This window comes from Pezoporus occidentalis, unplaced genomic scaffold, assembly GCF_034315485.1.
Source record: "Pezoporus occidentalis ecotype Australia unplaced genomic scaffold, CSIRO_AGI_Poc_V1 ctg2, whole genome shotgun sequence".
Lineage (NCBI taxonomy): Eukaryota > Metazoa > Chordata > Aves > Psittaciformes > Psittacidae > Pezoporus > Pezoporus occidentalis.
Genome location: NW_026913855.1, coordinates 14,660,363 through 14,679,917, shown reverse-complemented (window position 1 = coordinate 14,679,917; position 19,555 = coordinate 14,660,363). Strand labels below are relative to the sequence as shown.

General features: G+C 39.1%; 1 protein-coding gene across 5 annotated transcripts in view; it reads right to left on the bottom strand.

Moving 5' to 3' along the window:
* Nucleotides 1-1,061: 1,061 nt before the first annotated feature.
* The window catches only part of NUP153 (nucleoporin 153), a 43,718-nt gene continuing 25,224 nt past the window's right edge, over nucleotides 1,062-19,555 (bottom strand). For 3 of the 5 annotated variants that reach the window (XM_062617948.1, XM_062617951.1, XM_062617950.1), the window contains 12 exons: nucleotides 17,411-17,537; nucleotides 15,716-15,850; nucleotides 14,868-14,960; nucleotides 14,565-14,655; nucleotides 14,157-14,273; nucleotides 11,959-12,573; nucleotides 9,830-10,033; nucleotides 8,369-9,214; nucleotides 6,340-6,708; nucleotides 4,113-4,385; nucleotides 2,640-2,799; nucleotides 1,062-2,170 (listed from right to left, as the gene is read on the bottom strand). In XM_062617948.1, the coding sequence (XP_062473932.1) occupies nucleotides 2,086-2,170; nucleotides 2,640-2,799; nucleotides 4,113-4,385; nucleotides 6,340-6,708; nucleotides 8,369-9,214; nucleotides 9,830-10,033; nucleotides 11,959-12,573; nucleotides 14,157-14,273; nucleotides 14,565-14,655; nucleotides 14,868-14,960; nucleotides 15,716-15,850; nucleotides 17,411-17,537 (3,115 nt within the window). In that variant the 3' untranslated portion in view covers nucleotides 1,062-2,085. The remainder of the gene's footprint in view (nucleotides 2,171-2,639; nucleotides 2,800-4,112; nucleotides 4,386-6,339; nucleotides 6,709-8,368; nucleotides 9,215-9,829; nucleotides 10,034-11,958; nucleotides 12,574-14,156; nucleotides 14,274-14,564; nucleotides 14,656-14,867; nucleotides 14,961-15,715; nucleotides 15,851-17,410; nucleotides 17,538-19,555) is intronic. The other 2 variants (XM_062617949.1, XM_062617952.1) reach the window with 2 other exon arrangements.

The window sequence follows — 19,555 nt, the reverse complement described above, 5'->3', positions numbered from 1 at the left end:
TTAATCGACATCCCCTCTAGGGTGAGATTTGCCTATTTACAATTCCAGAATGAATACAAGAACTGTTGTTCTATTTACTATAGCAGTGCCCTAGAAGTCAGGATTCAAGATGGAGGTGAGGAAGGGAAAAAACAGCACTGGTGGCTAAAAACTTTATTGCTCCCAATTCAGGTATGAGGGAACCTATCTCTTTCCCTGCAGGAAAATACCAACCCCTCCTCCTCTCCCCCGATAAACTAAAAACTGGAGCACCTGCTCATGGAAATATGTACATATTATGCTGTTGTAAATACTACACAAGTTGCATTGAAGATGCAACTTTTTTTTCTGGTTGTAGGACGAGTCCTTGGCAAATGATAGAGCTAAGGAAAAAATCAAATCATAGCATTTTTCAGATCTAGACAACTGGAAATACACAATTGCTCACACTCCTTCCACAGCAGCAGATGTGACTGCCTCAGCAGCAGCTCATGTGTCTGGTTTTAAAGTCTAGTTGCCAAATATTTTCTATTTCCAGTAGTGATTGGAGTGCTACACATGAAAACAGAAGTCGGATGCCTCTTGTCAGGTCTAGTTTGCAGTTAGAAAAGTATTTCATTTTGTAATACCTGTATCTGTGTTAAGTGCTGAGTGGCAAGGGGCAGAAATGCCTCAGACCACAGTGAAGCCTTGTGCGGGTCTTTTCAGTTCTGTAACTGTAGCAAGCAAGCTGTTCTCAACCATAATCCAAATGCTGTGGCTTAATACAAGTTCATCTGTGGAAAACCCCCTAATTACTCATTGACAATTGGGTGTCTTTTTGCCCTGTTCAGTTAGAATGGTGGGGAACATCAGTAACATTCACTTCTTAAAAATTAACTGCAGCCAGACAGCTGACAAGCTTGGAGCCAGCAGTGAAACTCCCTCTGAACAGGAAACCTCTGACTAATTTAAGATCCATTAAAATCAGTGTCACTGTCAAAAAGCAGAGGTCGGAGAAAGCATGTGACATCGCTCAGGAACAGCCAAACATCTCTGACAGTTACAGCTACAGAAGCTGTTAGAGGTAAAAACTGCCAGACAATATTTCATAGTTTTTATTGATGGCATTTATCCCATGGTTTAACATGTTAATTATACTGTAATAAACATGGCTTTAATATTAAACTTTTCCTTATTATCCAAAGTCACCACAGTCCATTTCAGTAAATATAAAAATATATACTTAATACTTTGTACAATACTGGTTTTTGGTCCAAACAAAAATGGATCAGAAAAGCCAATAAACTTACTTTAAGAATTCCCAATTTTAAAGATTTTCTAAATGGATTTAGGCAACTTTGAATAATGGGATTTACATAAAATCTGAGACAATACTAAACAAAAATGGCCGTAACACACAAAATTAAAATTTCCATTTCACAGATCTGTTATGCCAAAAAAGTACATAGAGAAACAAAATTGTATTTACACGTTTCATAATAAAATAACAAAGGCGAGACAGGTGATAAAGGGCTGTAAGAATGAAAATATAGAAATAGCATATAATTATTAAATGAAGAACTACAGATCTAACAAGTCCTTAGCATGGATCATCCTTTAATCAGTCTTCCTCTATCAGAAAATTTTAGTGCACAATACACCCAAACTCACTCACTTCACACATACACCGGCACAAACTCAGCATAGAAATCATTCGTTACCAACATTCTCTACTCTATACAGCATCCCTCGCTGATATAATTACAATGTCGAGGCGTCAGTAAACGCAGATGAGCGCACATAGTGGTGCAGATGAAGAGGTATTGTACAAGCCATTCACTGTGCAGGCTCTACTCACGGCTACAGCCAGACCATGCCGAGTCAGTGAAAGAAGGAACTTGCTGGATTCTAAAATAGTTTTGCTCGAGAACGGCCCCGTTGCCAACTCTATTCATTACCAAAAAAAAAACCTAACTGGGGAGAGGGAAGGGAAGGAAAGGGCAGCAGAGTTCTATATTCCTCTAGGCAGATCTGTCTTCAGCTAACCCAGCATGAGGTACAATCCCAACAACTGAACAATGCAGGGTAGTAGCTGCTTCGGAACTTGCTTTACCAATCAGGCGGTTATTTTCTACGTCTAACTGCAGTCTTTATCTTCCGACCAGGAACTGAAGATCCGGAGGCAGAGAAAATGTTTTTCCCGTTAGTCCTATCAAAAGAAATGAGTAGTTCAGAGTTTAAGACAGTGCAGCTGAAAACTCAGTAGCAGCACTGAGCAGATACTCCAGAACAACCGTTTCATAGTCTTGTCTCCCTTGTTAGCAGCTGGCAACAAATGGCTTATGATGAACAGGAAGAAGAGGGTTCCAGAAACCAAAGCCAATTAAAATTTCTTATTCAGAAGGCAAGTAGCAGCATTAAGGGCTAGATACAGACTTCACCTTTCAACAACAAGACAGTTACGCGTATGTGTTGCGTGTGTGGTATTTCTGACTGCTGGGCTCTTTTCAAGATAGCACTGCTTAGTGAGCTTGTCATGCTACTATAAGGAAGGATGCCCAGCTTGGTCTCAGACTCCAGGGTTCATCTGAACACCTCATGATTTACAGCAGCAGAGGCTGAACGCTGGCCACTATTATCACCCAAAGCTCAAGTGTAATTGTGATACGGTCTCTTACCCCACTGTAAAAGCTGGAGTCTGGCTGAATGAAAATCCTGACAAGCCAGAAGGCTGTGCCGGTGCTGCTGGTACCGGAGGATTCACACCAAACGTAAATACTCCTGGGTTACTTGGGAAGTTGAAATTAGAAGTATTACTTCCAAACTGGAATACAGAACCTGGGAAGAAGGGATGGAAGCGGAAGGGAGAAACAAAGTTGAAATGGGAGTTTGTCCTTTCCAGCAAAATCCTCACGTTCTTCCTGCTATTTTGAATCAATTTCTACAGGTCCTTCCCGATGACAAAGCTGGGGCAGGGGGTGCCCCACAAGTACCCCATCACCACAGGAACAGCACATAGAAAAATTCATCCACTTCAATAGAGAACTGTAAAGCGATTCTTAAAGTAACACTGGTGGCACACTGATTGCTAACTTCTGTATGACCATTACGTTTAGACCTGTGCGTACTGATGCTTATTCATAAAGTCTTAAATCGTAAATACAAATCTACACAATTCCATGTGTAGATTTATATTTACCTGAACTTTCTTGTGTTCACGCAGTCCATGCTGGGACTCCCCATCATTTAATGTGTTAACCCAACAGCTCATCTTAAAAATATACCTGTAAGTTTCCTACCATCAAAGTAACTGATAAACAACACCAGAGAATTCAGGGAGATTTTTATCTTTCGACAGCTACCTGATAAAGGGAAGACCGACTGAGAGATACGGTGTGCCAACTGACGTACTCGTTAGTACAAAGGTATCGGTTACTTTTAATGGATGCTATTTTGTAGAACTTCTGAAAAGAAAAAAGGAGGCTTTTTCCCTTCAAGTATTTGATGTGACAGTATCAAATACATACGCTCTGGCAGTGGGATTTTCTTTTTGAATAATTACTAGTGTGGAACAGGGCTTTCTTACACTTAAATTATAAGGATCACTCTGCCCCGTTCCCAAAAAAACAACTTTATTTAAAGTCTCAACCTGCAAGTGCTTAAAGTGATCCCAACCATATTCTTACACAACAAAGCCCCTGGTCCAAATAAATGGTGAAAGCCTGTTAATGAAGTCAGATAACTAAGAACTACTCTAACAAATCCAAAACCAGTAATGTTGTGTTGCTTCTCACAATCTTAGCAGTGAATACTCCATGGCTCTCAACACTTCCTTTTAATCACTAGATTTCTGAGGAAAACAAACCCCACTATTTAATGGCTGGGTTGCAACCTCTGTGTCTGCTAAGTCTCCTGTGGGGAAGGCTTCCTGTGAAGCTGGCATGCTTATGGCACATCCTCCACAGCCAGGAATGAGTCACAAATTACTTAATTTCACACCCATTATTTTTACCGAGGGTAATTCTTACACTTAAGGACAGGCACAAGGCAGAAGTCTTCTTTCTCCCTCTAATTTAAGGTGCTCCTCATGAAAAATCAAATAGAATATAGCATCTTTGAGACCAGAAGGGAAGAGGGTGGTCTGCACTCACCAGCACTGGGGGTAGCAGAGCCAAAACCCGGCTGCTGTGCCACTTGCTGTCCGAACACAGAGGGCTGAGTGCTGCTCGACACGGAGCCGAAGGCAGGAGGAGCAGGCTGAGCGCCAGCTGAAAACAACGGTGTCGACAGGGATCCAAAACTTGGAGCGCTTGGCTGGCCAGACCCTTGGCTCTGGCCAAATGCTGGTGGCTGACTGGTGCCAAATGCTGGGCCAGCAGCCGGCGCTGGAGGCCCAGAGCCAAAGAGAAACGAAGAGGACGACCCTGGGGGAACAGAAGAGGAATGTCAGTATGTGCTTTCATATTCTCCCTCAGGGATGAATCTAAAATCAAAGGTTCTAAGACCCCATTGTCTGGTAACTGAGCACTCATCTGAATTTCAAACTAATTGTGTGAGTATCTAAAACAAATACTGCCTCAGCCACCACAGGAATCAAACCTCTTCTTGTAAGTAACATGAGAAACACCATGTTTACAAGAGTCAGACAAAATCAAATCAACACACTTTCTGCTCGCCTCATATTACTGTGTTAACATTCATGTTCTGGAAATAAAATCCTACAAAGAGTACATTTTAATTTGTATTTACTAGAAGCTGTTTATATCACACACAAAGAATATTCGTTCAAATCGTATTTTTCAAACATGCAAAACACAGCTCCTGATTTACCAGGATCAGGACATCAATCTTTCCTGTCAGCAACTGCAGCCGTCCCTGGGCAAGTGTTTATCACTATTAACTCTAGAGGCTAAATCAAGCTTGCAGTGATCTCCTCTATACTCAAACCCTTTGTCTGGCAGAGTAACTCCCTATGTAACATCAACAACCAGCTCATTTGTTTAGCTGCTTCTGTTCTGCACGGCCAGCAAAAATAACAAAACAAAAATACATGACTGAACAGTGACTGCAAATGTACACAGATCAGCGATGAAAAAGGGACATTTTAAACAGCACCTTAATGCAATTTCAGCAGCCTTCATGCAACAGAAAATACCCTATTTGCACCCTATCTTGGAATGGCTGACTGCTTTTCCTTCAAAGATGATGAACAGATTTGCCAGAGAGGGACTCTTCATCAGGGACTGTAGTGACAGTACAAGGGGCAAACTGGAGAGATTGAGGTTAGATATAAGGGATGAGTTCTTTACTGTGAGAGGCTGCCCAGAGAAACTGTGGCTGCCCCATCCCTGGCAGTGTTCAAGGCCAAGCTGGACGTGGCTTTGAGCAAGCTGGTCAAGGGTGATGTGTGCCTGCCCGTGTTCAAGGGGGTTGGAATGGAATGATCTTAAGGTCCTTTCCAACCCAAACCTTTCTGTGATTCTATGAAAAGTTAATATAGGCTTCTGCATGAAAAATAAACATCCTTTGTGAAGATGTTTGAAATATAGCGTTACCTACTGAGGAAATGACGCTAAAAGTTACTGATTTGTAAGCAGGTTAAGTTGATCTGCTGGGTATTACAATTTATGACCATTTTCTCCTTATGCTGATATACAAAAAAGCATGCAAATTTAATTTCTGTGAATTACAAGGCTGAGCAAGCAGATCAAAGTAGATGAAGTCTATTCTTCACAGGTTCAATCTTATTTCCCACATACTGCTAGGCCAGCAGATGATTTAAGTCTTGCGTTGTAAATTCATGCAGTGGGGCAATGAACATAAAATGTGAAGAAACTTTATAGATTCTCATTTGTCTTCTCTAAATTACTAGAAAGTTAAGAAGCACTGGGCATAAAGCTTATTGGAAATCAATCCTACAGCAGCAGCAACTGCATGTAGGGGTAATGTGTTTATGTATACTTGTGAAAGAAGGATTTTGCCAATCTTGACGTTATTTACAACAGCTGAGGTTTAGGTATGGGAAAGAAACACAGGGGAAGTTGTAATTCATTGACTTCTAACTGTAAGCATGGGACTGACACTGAAACAAAAGAAACTATCATTCTCATGGTGAACAGTTCCTACACAAATTGAAATCCAGTAAAGGGTTGTCCTTTGCATAAAGCAATGCTGATGCCATTTCATTCCTAAACTGTATTCCACAGAATGTGAAAAAATGAGCCTCAATTTATCTTGTTGAATGCAAATACTCAGTATTTTTCTCTACTACCAGGCATTAGGCCTACACATTCTCCAAAGTAAAATACTAGTGAAATAGCGTTTCCTCGGTCCACTATGTTATGGCAAAAACGAGAACAGCATCCGTATAAAACATACCTGTTGAACTCGATGTGGTTGTGGCTCCGAAGGTGAAACCTGAATTTGCTGTATTGGTACTGCTGGCTCCTGAGCCAAAGAGAAATGAAGTAAGACCTGTGCCAGTGCTGGAAGATGTGGTTGCTGGCTTGTTTTCTTGAGAGAAGCCAAATGACTGAGAGGCTGCAGATTCTGAAGAATTGCCAAAAACAGAGCTGCTCACAGTGTTGCTGGGTTGCCCGAACACGAAGGGAGCGGGAACTGGCTGAGGATTTGAGGAGGAGATGGTGCTGCCGAACACACTGCTGCTGTTGGCTGAAGTGGTGGGTACAACTGTGCTGGAGGAACTAGAGCTCAAGAAGCTGAAGGATGGCTTTGTTGCTCCTTGATCTGAAAGGAGGAACAGCACATAAAACACCACAGAAATGCCAAATGAAGTACAGCAAATAGAGTCCTGTTTCGGTCACTGTACAAGAAAGAGCAATCCTGAATGAAGCCTCAATTACTCTTTCAGCTACTGCTGCTTATATAAGATCCAGATTTAATGTGCTGATTGCTGCCATCCACATGGCATCCACAAAAAAATGAAAGAATTGTGAAGAACAAGAACTCCACTGTAGCCTAGGCTTCACTGGTTATAAACACTAAGCATGGGCTGTCATTACCTGAACCAGTCAGTATTAACCAGTCCTTCTGAACTCTTCAAGCAAGAATTATTTTAGATGTTCTTAGAAGAACATCAATCTCCTGCAAGAGTTTTATGGCTTTGCTCAACAGAGTACTGAGAAACACAGTGATACAGTTTCATTTGTAGTTTGTTTGAAAATACAGCCCTGTGCCTATGGGTTTATGCCAGGCAAAACTTCCCATCCTCCAGCCTAGCTCTTACAAGCATAAGCTCATTGTACTTTAGCACCTTCAAGATCTGATTTTAGGAGCTACAGAGAACCACCTGCCATGAAGACCATTTTACAAAGGACTGAGTGCAGCTTTACACACTTAAAATAGAGCTGTTTCTTTTAAAGCTAGTAATTTTTCAGCTTCCCCTAAGCTGCTGGTCCAATTCACATTAATAATTTGTGATCCTGTTCTCAACTTCCCACTATCTTTTTTTCCCCAGCAGTTATGGCCCCTTTTCATCTATGTCATTTTTAAGGGACTATCCCATTCTTAAGAATGCTTGTTAAAACTGCCTTTTTGCACAAAAAGCTTCAAATTTCCACAACTAAACCAAACTCCAGAACTTTACCTGGCAGGAAAAAAACACCCAATCCAAATCACACACCTCCCCCTCCCCTCCCCTCCCACAAAGCCCATAGTCCTCAAATCACTGTAAGAATACTGTGATTAAAATCAGCATAACCTTATGTATTGCTTTTATTCAGGGTTACTTAACTGATGTCCTTTTCTGTATCACTTCAGAAATAAGAAACTAATTCTGTTCTCTAAAACACAGTTGCCAAGTCATGCAAATGGAATTTAACAACCACAATTTTTCCACACAGTTGATCATCACCAAAGAACTTTAATCCTCCACTGCAGACTTTCAGCAAATTAAAGGAATACAAAACTGTGCAATATTTATGAGGTGACCTTTATTCCTCTGTAGCAGTAGAAAAACTGCATTATATCCCATAGCATAGCTGTGAGTATATGAGAGTAAGATATTCCTTCTCTCATTCCTTTTTACTATGAAAAACACCACTAGTATGAGGCCTCATACTGCCACCATACTGCACTTTATCACCTGCTGAGCTGGTACTACAGAGACAACACAACTTCTGTGCTCATACAAGAAGGATGCAGGCTCCTTAAGTTGTGGCAATTTTTTTGTCTAAACCTAGTGTTAAAACTCAATGAAGCCTAAAAAGGAATTGCTACATATTGTCTACACATCAATAACCAGAACTAAAGACAGGCTGCAGGTACTAATTAAGCATTTTCTAAAGCTCTAATACATGCTATATATCAAGTCCCATAGATTTTGTCCTCAGAAGTGTTATTTGATGGACACGAGCAGACAAGCGAAGCCAAAAGATGTTCTGCTTACCTGATGTACTGGTTTGTGCCCCAAATGCGAAAGACGGCTTTGCCTGCTCACTTTCCTTCTCTGATGGTTTAACAAAACTAAAATTGAATATAGGTTTTGCTGTGCTCTCCTCTTTGGTATGCTCAGCCATCCCAGCTGAAAAGACAGGTTGTGTCTTTAACTCTTCATTGTCAGCTTTCTTTCCAAACGCTAATGGAGCAGCAGGAGTGACAGAGTCCTGTTTCTCTTCTGTCCTTCCCAAAACAAACTGTGAGGCAGGTGCAGATTCAACATTGCCAAAAGAGAATCCTCCCTTCGTCGGAAGGGTTTCATCCTTTTTCTCATCTGACTTCTTAAATGCAAAAGCAGTTGATGCTACCTCCTTTTTTACCATAGTTCCAAAAGTGAAGCCACCAACCCCGGTTTTATTCTCACTGGTAGCTACGGAAGAAGTAGAACTTGTACCAAAACCAAAGCCTCTCAAAACTGGTTCCTCTTTCTTTTCCTGCTGTCCCAGGCTTGCTGTCCCAAACTGAAATGTTGAAGGAGCCTGACTGCTTGTAGATGGAACTCCAAAAGTAAAACTGTTACTTTTGCTTTCTTTTTTACTGTCTTCTGATTTAGAGTCTGGGGAAGAAACTCCAAATTTGAAGCCCCCTGAACCAGTAGGAAACTTAAATCCCCCAGTCACAGTGTTGGAGGATGCAGATTCAGATGCAATGCCAAACTTGAAGTTCCCTTGTTCTCCAAATTTAAAATTTCCTGTGCTACTTAGCGTATGAGAAGAGTCAGAGGAGGATGATGATGGGACACCGAATGTAAATGATGGCACTGCAGCATCTGTGGACACAGGAGCCACACCAAAGCCTGCAGAAATATGCAATAATGTCAAGTTTGCAATGTAAGATATAATACATGCAAGCTTTAGCTACATGGCTTGGAATATAGTCCTGAACTTCCCAAGGTCAAAACTGTTTAAAAAAAACCAAACAAACAAACAAACAAAAACAAAAAAAAAAACCAAAACAAACAAAACTCCACTCTTCCACTCTACGTACACCTTCTCGCAACGGCAGTCTTCTGTCCATCACCTAGCTTTGGAAAGTGCAGTGCTAAGTTCTTTGAAAGATCATGCTTTTAGCCTGACTAAACTCCAAATGAACAACACCTAAGGCTTGCACAGAACGACTATATCACTAATACATCCTTTTCTCTAAAAAGCATAATCTTTTTCTGGTGAAAAGGCGTGGAAACATAACCACATTACCTGACTTAAGCGATATTCCTAGACAAAAAAAAAATGCATCGTTTTGCTGTACGTCAAAGGAAAAATAACTGTACTTAAAAAAAAAAAACACCAAAAAAAAACCACCACCACACATACACGTGAAAAAAAAAAACCAAAAAACAAACACTGAAAACCTAAAGCAAAAATAAACTGCAGAATGCACACTTTTTTATTATTATTATTTATTTCATTACCTTTGAGCTCTGCTTTGGTGCCTGGCTTCGCACTTTCACAAGCTACACATTTTGTGGCTTCTGCTTTGTTTTGAACCAAGCAGACCTCACAATCCCAGCTTCCTTCAGGCTTTTTGAACTTGTCTAAATCCAGAAATCCTCCGGATCCGCCAGAAGCAGCAGAAAATGCAGGAACACTGCTACTAGTCACAGGCACTGAACTCCCTGAGAAATAAGCAAGACAGTTAATCATGGTGCCTACATGATAAAAGTGAACATGAGCTTTTAAAGAAACTCTTAAACACTCACTATATTACAAAGCAGACAAGAATAGCAGTAAAAAAACCCCATCAATCTACAAGTTCATTTCAGTCAGACTCAATCAGAGAATGTAAACAACAGAAACACTTAAGATTCTTTATTATGATCTATATGTGATTTTAAGCACAAATTGAACCAATGGCATTTAAACAGCAACCGCAGTTCATACAACAACACAGCCTGTTTCAGATGTAAATTAAAAGGTACTGTATTCAACCAAAACTACTGAAAGAACTTCTGGTGGCATGAGTAACCTGCAGCCAAAATTAGCAACCACTCAAGTTAATGATCACTGTCAAGTAATGCAAAGCTGAGAATTTACCAGAATGATTCATCACCAAACCCCAGAGCCAGATACGTTAAAAACCACACTGTGACAAAAAAAAAAACAAAACAAAACAGAGAAGAACTCAAAAGCTTCCAAACCTACAATTCTGTGCTCACTACACAAGCTACACTGTGCTCAACACCTGCAGAGACCTCCATGAAGAGGCCTGAAACACAACACTTGCCATCTGATTTTTCTCCCCTGTAAGGGATGTCACTTGATGCTGCACCCCAAGAAAAAACTTCAGCTCCGTAAGTGTGAGGAGTGAAGCGGACATGCAGAAGGTACAAAAGCATCACATAATTGTCATGTTCACCTACAGTTTTAAAAAATTGAGGGTGGCATTTAAGAGAGGCAGCATATAATGTCCCAAATTCAACACAGCAGAGACAGGAACTGGCCTTCTCTTCCACAGCACATTCAGAGATTTTTATCCTCTCATTTTACCTGCCTCACACATCCCCTTGAGAGATGCAGAACTGTGCAATTTTCTGCACTATGATGGTCACAGCAAACCCTCACATCTCCAGTATCCCTCCTTGCAATGGATAGAGTCTCAGTCAAAAGTGGCTGCTGATCACTCTGAGGCTGCAAGTCCATGAGATTAAGCTCCCTCTGAAATACATTATCTTATCTGAAGAAATTCTACTCTTACTGTACAGGGTAATAACAAAAGTACAATCCAGTCCCGCAGAGATTCCCACCCCCACTCCCTGGATATATTTGTAAAGGTGTTTTTTAATATAATAGTGTATTAAATGATGTTAAGAAAGTTAACAGTAAAATATTATTTTGTGTGCTTTAAAAACAACAAACCACACTCAAAATCTTCTACAGTTAACATATAATGGAAAGCACCCAAGTGCTGTGCTGAAGAAGGCACTCACCTCCCTATGGTCAGGAAGGACCTAAACCTTCCAGAACAAGGTCACCCATGTTCTGAAGGCTACCACTGGCCCTCACAGGCATAGCTCAAAATAGGGTTTTGTTTTAGTGTAAGACAACTACTTAAAGACTACACTGTCTTGCAACCTGTCTTCATACCTGCCTGCTAAAGTACACACAAATGCTGAGTGGAGACATTTTTAGCCATGTTCTTTAAACACTATTTCAACTTGCTTTTGAAAGAGAGAAAGACCCAGCAATTTTTAACTTTATGTCTATAGAGTCCACATTTTTCCCCAGTGAAAACTAATCAATAGGTTTTAAGTTAATGAAGGCATCCAGTTTAGTCATCGTTCCTCATTACTGAAAAGCAGGGTGTATTTGCTTCAGTTCAGCTCTGCACTAATACAGTTCACAATCAGTTCAATTCATGTGATGGGCTGGAATATGGGCAGCGACCTCAAAAGTGCCTATAACCATTTCTGCAGACAGCCACTAATCCATCCTGCTGGCATACAGCCATGCTGCTGAAAATGTTTTTAATATGCAACATACTTTATTCTGTTAAAAATGCACAGAGGCTGAAATTGGAACAACAGGAAAGAGAACCACGTACCTGGTTTCTCGGACTGACAAGCTACACATTTGCTGTCTTCTGCCTTATTTGATACAAGGCACACCACACAATCCCAAGAACCTTTTGGTTTCTTAAACTTGTCTCCAAAACCCAGAGTGACTGTTGCGTCAGTGCTGCTGGAGGAGGATGTCACTGTCACTGTGTTTTCTGTGACTGCTGGCAATGTCAGGGCAGGCATTACTCCTGTTCCAGGCTTTGGTGTCTCACATGCTATACATTTAGTAGCTTCAGGTTTGTTCTGGACCAGACAGGTATCACAATCCCACGTGTTTGGTGCTGTTTTAAATTTGTCTTCAAAGCCTAATGTCCCCACTGTAGAAACTACTGCCTTAGAGGCAACACATTGACTTGAGCTTATTGTCTGTTTCGTACTCTCAATTGTTGACACTTTAGCAGCTTCACATGTTACACATTTGCTATCCATGGTTTTGTTTTGCAGACATGGGTCATAGGTGTCAGACTGCCAAAATGAGGATGCTTGTTTAGAGGTGTCTTTACCCGCAGAAAAACTACTTATTGCAGGCCTTGTATAGACCATTGTGCTTGTAACAGACTGCGCAGATGTAGGGGAGTGTGTTTTCACAGAGGTAAAGCCTAGTGAAAAAACAAACAGGAAGAGATCCTATTGATAAAGCAGTACCCTCATTACATGTAAGCTACTTAAAATCTAAATGACAGAAGCTTAAACCAAGTGCCAATGGTTACTTTACATTCTGATTAAATACAAGAGGAAGTCCCTGGAAACTTTACGTAAAGGGATGAAATTTCATATGCTGCACTGGGATGCAACAGAACATTTATTTGAAGCTTGATTTAAATCTTCATTTCCAAGAAAGTTTTCAATACTAACTTTCACTGGTAGATACAAGTGTGAACAAACAGTATTGAAAGTCGACTGTCCATCATGGACTAGAAAGAAACCAATTTAAGACACCATGCCCAATTGAATCAAGTTTCTAAAGCTATTTCTGCCATAGTAGCTGACACATTTACTTCAGCAGCAATGCAGCAGTTGGAGCAGCAATCAGCATGGTATCTCCCCACAGATACTGAGAATTAATAAAAATTAAGACAACAGAACAACTGTTGTCTATAATGTGTGCTCAAAATGCACTAGACATAGGCCAACTCCTTATTTAAAGTTGCCAATTTTAACAGAAAGTAAGAACCAGCCATATGGAAACACTAAAGAAAATGCTATGGCAATGCATCTTACATAGCAGCATGAATTACTGTAAAGCTAAAACGAAGATTTTTTTTTTAATGTATTTATTATGTTGTTGGTTTGGGTCTTTTTTTTAATATCAGAAAAGAATCTCTGAACAGTGGATTTAGAACCTGCTTCTCTTAAACTGCTAAAGAAACTGAACGTCACTTCATGCATAGGTCTTTCCTATGTGCACAGTGTATTTTCTCTCACTTAGCTTCTTCGATATAAAAAGGCACTGCCTTCTTAAGCATATAGATTTGCCGCTTCACAAAAAACATCTCGGTAAAACTCAAGGCTTATGGAAAAGATCAAATACAATAAAATCCTTTTTCTTAAAACAAAAAACATCATCTATATACATACACTTTATTAAGCAGTTGAAAACAACTGCAATTACTTAAAAGTAAAAATTAGAATAAGGTTTCTAAAGTGAAACAGACCACTTTATTTAAAAATTATATTTAAATCCATAGTTAATGTTATCATTTAAGGACAAAAGATTTACAACTTCTAAAACATTTTTAGGAATGAAACTATCTTTACTATTGTTAATTTCCAGAGACGGTGAAGGTTGGAGAGGAATGTTTGTAAAGTATTTTACAAACATTTCCCTTCAAATTCTGTAATTTCTATTTATTTACAATGAAACACTGATTATTTGGCTAATTCATTTTATACTTCATTTACAACTGCATCCAAACATAAAAGACAAGTAATGCATCTGGTCTGAAGTTGCAGCTTTCTTCTCAGCAATAAAAGCTGCTTTGAATAGAAGGGGAGATCAACCTTAACAAATGCAGAGTTTAACATAATGATCTCCTATGTCTGTATTTATGGCTAATACTGCATTAACTGTGACAACTGGGGTTTTCGTTGTTGTGGTGGGGGTGGCTTTTTAAAAAAGTAATGCAGTTATATGCTAGCATATGTTTTACAGTATCTTTTTAAAAAGAGTTCATAATCTCACCAGGGCTTTTTAGAATGTCTAACACACTTCCTTCCTTTAAGAACTTTGCAGGTTTGGAGGGGCCATCGTATTCTTCTTTTTCCTTCTTATTGCTGGTGCTGTTTACAGTGGTGGTATCTTTAAAAACAGAACAAAATACACCACTCACAAGGAAATCCACTTAAAAATATATTCACATTTGCTAGAAACATGACTTTACAAGTTTCATGCCTCTTAACATGAATCTTAACTATTCTACCTTGTTAAAAAACAGTTTATAAGTACAATTTGGTTAAAGCAGATGTGTCACTGAAAACACTTTACCTGGAATTGTTAATATGCTCAAAAAGGACAGATTTGCTGTTTCATATACAAAGAAAAGAAAAATCAGCACTTCAGATCTCAAATGCTAAAATTTCAGATCCTTACCTAGAGTAAGGAAGGACGTCACTGGTGTATCACTGGATCCAGAACGCTCTGCTGATTTTGCAACAGGATCACTAAATGTAAACCCAATCTGCTACAAGAGAGAGAGATTTTTCAGACTCTGAAACTAAAGAAACTTTAATCTGAAATCCACTCTTCAAACCCTTGGTATACATGATGGATGAAAAACTGTAAGACAAACCTGTATATTTGTTTTCCCCATTATCAGGGCCAACTTTGCTTTCTTATTCTGCAATATTCTACTAAAGCATTGATAAAAAGATGAGCTTTACTTATTTTACTTACAGACAATGGAGGTAGCACTTCTGCCTCAGTAGATTTCACAATTGGAGATGAAAATCTGAACACAGGACTGCCAACATTACTTGTTGGTGGTACCTGTATTTTCGAAAGAATTAAGGTTTGTATCACCATGGTGAAATAATAGCAGCTACCTGAATTCACTAACAGGTGTCCTGCGGTGAAGTTGGGTAATCTGATGTTTGATACTTATTTCTAACCCACAGACCAGAGTTACAGTAAAATAAAGTCTTCCAATAGGCATATATACTAGAGTATCATGAAAACCAAATTCCAGAAACTAAGAGAAATCACTGAGATTTATTTGATATATATACATCTAAGTAGCATGGAAAAGCAGACCAGGTAGCTGAAGAACCTTAAACTAACTCAGCTCAATTGTAGTCAGAGCTTCAGCAAATATCAAAACATGTTAAAGCAGGTACCTGCTTCAAACCATACAAGAAATATTTCAAGTACTCTGGAAAAGATCAATGTTTATTTTAGTGCAATAATATTCTATTATCGCACCCTAGGCTCATATTCCACACTAGGCTTATATGACCACTTATGCTACCTCCAATTTAATAACTTGGCATAAAATCACAACAAAATCTCCTCAGCATTTGAAGCAGTTACACAATTATCTTAACTAGAAGTTTGCAAAGTATAATAAGATGGACAGAAGCCAAAACAAAAGCTTTATGCCCCACCATCGTAATACCTAGTTTATTCAACAGAATATAAACTAATGTTGGTTAGTTTCATGAGCACCATGGAAGATGTTAACATACAACAAACCAGATGTATACCCATCCTAAAAATGTATTCACAATATACAACCAAAGAGTTACCTTCATTGCTCCTGTTGAAACAGTGTTTGGTGACAATGAGACAGTACTACTGGCAAGAAAATTAAAGCTGAACGAAGGCAGCGATGCAGTACTGATGGGTAAGGGTACTTTCGGTAGTACTGGTTCTTCCACCTCCTAGGTGTAAATTTTAATTATTGTAATTTTAACTTTCGTTTAGGAAGCTGTGAATTTTATTTTTCACTTTAACCTGAAAGTTACAACAGTTTTTTTCTCTTTTACAAGACCTACTGCCTTCCTACCCCATCCCACTCTTAATTTCCTCACAAAGTTAAATATAACAAACAGACCTACAGATTAAAACAAAGCAAGTTTTCAAAATGAATCCTAACCTCTATAGTCCAGTCTGCCACATCATTTTAATTTATGGCAGGTCTGTTTCCATGTGATACTACATTTACCACCTGTCCAGACAGAATACCGTAAGTTAGCTCAAAAGTGTTACCCGTGCAGAACAGAGAGGAGCACAGATCAGATCTATTTTTGTTTTCTCTACTTTAGTTATTAAGCATCTAGAGAAACATCATCCTTTCCAATTATCCCCTCATCTCTTCAATTAAGAGTACACTCTCAAAACAACTGAGAAAGTGTTCCTCTTGCAAAATTAGGTAGGACAGCTGTCGAAGATTCTGCGGTCACTACTGCATTGAACTTGGAAAAAGGTAATGTTTAAAGTATGTGGGTTCCATAGAGTACCAAACCAAAGCACAAAACACCAAAAAAGAAAGCCTGATTAGCAACACAGGAGATTATACTCTGGTAAATCTAGTCTGTATGATGTATCAGGATGCATATTCAAAACTCAGAAATCAGTGTACCTTAAAAACTTCTGGTCTTACCATTGCCTTTCAATGATTTTATTCCCAAGATCTGATTAGCTAGGTTTAAATGGAAATAGCCAGTCTACTCATAACTTGCACAGTAGTATCAAGATCTACTCAGAAGTGACTACGCAGAGATGTAAGTCGCTACTACAGAAATTTAATGTAACCGACAGCTTACATCTTTCACAGTTTTGAAGAGTCTATCACACTTCAATATTCAAACCATTTGTATCACAGAAATGTTCTCCAGTATTAACTATTTCTTCATTGTTTTCTTACTGATGTAAATTTTTTATATTCAAGATTCAATAGTAGGCAGCTTGCATTAAAAAAAAAAAAAACAAGAAAAATGATCTTTGAGATAGCCAGGACAGTAGTTTTATTAAATGGACTTTTCCCATTAAATCAAGAAAAAAACCCTCTCAATGAGTTTGGTTGAGTGCAAAAAATTGTGTATTATCATCAGCAGACACAGAGAACTCTTATCTTCTGCTTCAGACTCTTGGCCTGTATCTGTCTACATGATTCAAATATGAAATAACAAATCAAATAAACTTTCTTTACTTACTTGGCACTTGTTTCATACATCATTCCTTCATAAAAACTCTACAAATGTACCTCCACCAAAGTCTGTTCATTTAACAGTTAATGAGAAATTTTATAGTACAAAACATCTCCAAGAATATGACTAAAGATTTCAAAACTGTAAAACCAAAGTTGAGGCATTTAAACAGATAAATAAACTGGGAACTGCCCTGGAAACTCAGCAAGAAAACCACAAAACTGAACTGGCATACTTAGCTAGTTAACTTCAGTAACCGCAGTGAGAGCAATTAACTTAACCATCCTTTACCTGCTGTTCTTGTCCAGGTTTTGATACATAGTGCACTCCTCTTTCCCTTCTCATCTTGCCACCACCACCCACTCCTGAAGACAGACCGTTGGATGCAGGAGTACTGAATTTGGGGTAGGTCAAATTGCTGGCACAAAATAAGAACAGGTAGGTTGATGAAAGGGATGGAGAGGTAGCAAAAAGGAAAAATAAAAAAAAAACAGCAACTTACAAACTAATTGTTTCAACCTATTACAGGCACTAATAGTCCTAGAACTGAAACCTTCCAACTGAAGTAAAAACACTGTTCCACAAGTTGCTCAGTGCTGGTAAGTCTCTCTTAAGTAAGAGCAGCTAAGAGAAGAACAGCTAAGTAACAGCAGCTATGAGAAGGACATACATAAGAAACAGTCACAACACCCATAAAGGGATGATGACTAAGCCAGAAAACCTGAAATAGAAGAACTGATTTAGATTGTTATTTTCTAATGTCTTCTTTTAATAGTCCAGACAGTGGAAATTTTGACTGCCAGTTCTCCGAGTCTGTGATGAGCATGTAACTTTACAGGGATATGAAAGAATAACTAAAAATATAGTGGGGGGGAGAGAGAAAGAGAGAGTATGCCTCTGTGTGTGTGTGGATGTGCACATAAAACGCAACAGCTCTTATGGAATAGAGAGGCTTAAACTTGTCTGGCAAGATAATACAGCAGAAGTTTCAGTAGCAGCTCTGGCTTTCCTGGGGACATCAACAGAAGCAGCAGAGGTGTCTGGGTGTGCCAACATTCCAGAAACCTTTTCAAACATGAATACAGATCCCTTTTGTAAGGCATATAAAGGCATTTCTCTGTTCATTACAAAAGCCTAGATCCAAACCAGAAAGATTTCCTAATAAAAGTGGGAAAAGAAAAACCTCTCCAAAAAATCAAAGCAAACAAGCAAAAAAAAAAAAAAACCAACAAACCAAAACCAAAAACCCAATCTGAAATCAGAAGTGAACTAACAAATAACAATAAAAAGCAGTATACCATCAAAATTAAGTATCCCTGGGAATAATTACCATACCAAAGCTTATCCTGCAGCTAAGCAGTTAGCTATCACAAAAGTACATTTGATCACACTGTAAGACACCAGCTCAAGTTTCCAGAAGACTGAGGAACAGAATTGGTCCGAACTTGTTAGATACTTGCAGTCTGCTTAGCAGTATAACCACTGAGAAGAAGCCAGATCCTTAAGGCCATATGCTCATACTTTTGTCTAATCCAAACTGACAATCAATTCGACTGATTGAAAAAAAAAATCTTATGTCAAAATTGAGCTTTATTCAGACAACTATAGCCTATCTGTAACAGCCCACATTCCTCTCTTCTGTTAGCACCTGTCAGCTTCTAAGGGGCAAAGACAGTTTTCTGTCTTCAAGCAAGTAAGTCCAACCTACAATTCTGACTTGGGTTTAAAAAGTAAAATAGCCCCTCGTAGGCTGAACAGAGATGTACTGAAGTACCACAGATTAGCTGCATAAAGGTGGAAGGCCCACATCTATTTGAAGGAAGACATGTGGTTCTTTTTTTGCATCTACTTCTTGAGAGCCCTTGTAGCCTTGTCCATGATTATGTCTCTATACACAATGGAATGCTTGTTTAATCTGGTATCAGAGGGACCCTGGCCAGCTGCCTCTCATCAGTGTTGTGCTCCTGCTCCACAACATGACACCGAATGGAGACTGGCTGTATAAAACTTTTTTTTTAAAGGGACCACCTACTCTATGGACAGAAGTGGAACATACAACTTGTGAACCAAATAAACAGCTGTATCTGTTTTCTGGATTTCCCTTCTACATGGAGAAGAAAGGATTCTACCAGAAAAAAAATAGAACAGTTTGAAAACCCACAATTAAAATGTAACATCTGTTTGCACTTGAGCCAAACACTTAGAGCCGCCCCTGAAAAGGTGGTTGCTGTGAAGTCAAACTATTAGGTGCCAAAACAAAGGATTGGTTTGTTGTGGGTTTTTTCGTAAGCCAGTGAATGCCCAGGGCAACATAAGAATTGCTTGGAAGATGAACACAGAGACAACAAAACGCAGTTCTCTGCCACTGTTCTTTGAAATGGATGAAGCCTCCAAAAAAACGTATCCTTTGAATGCAAAGTGTCTTAATTCGAGCGC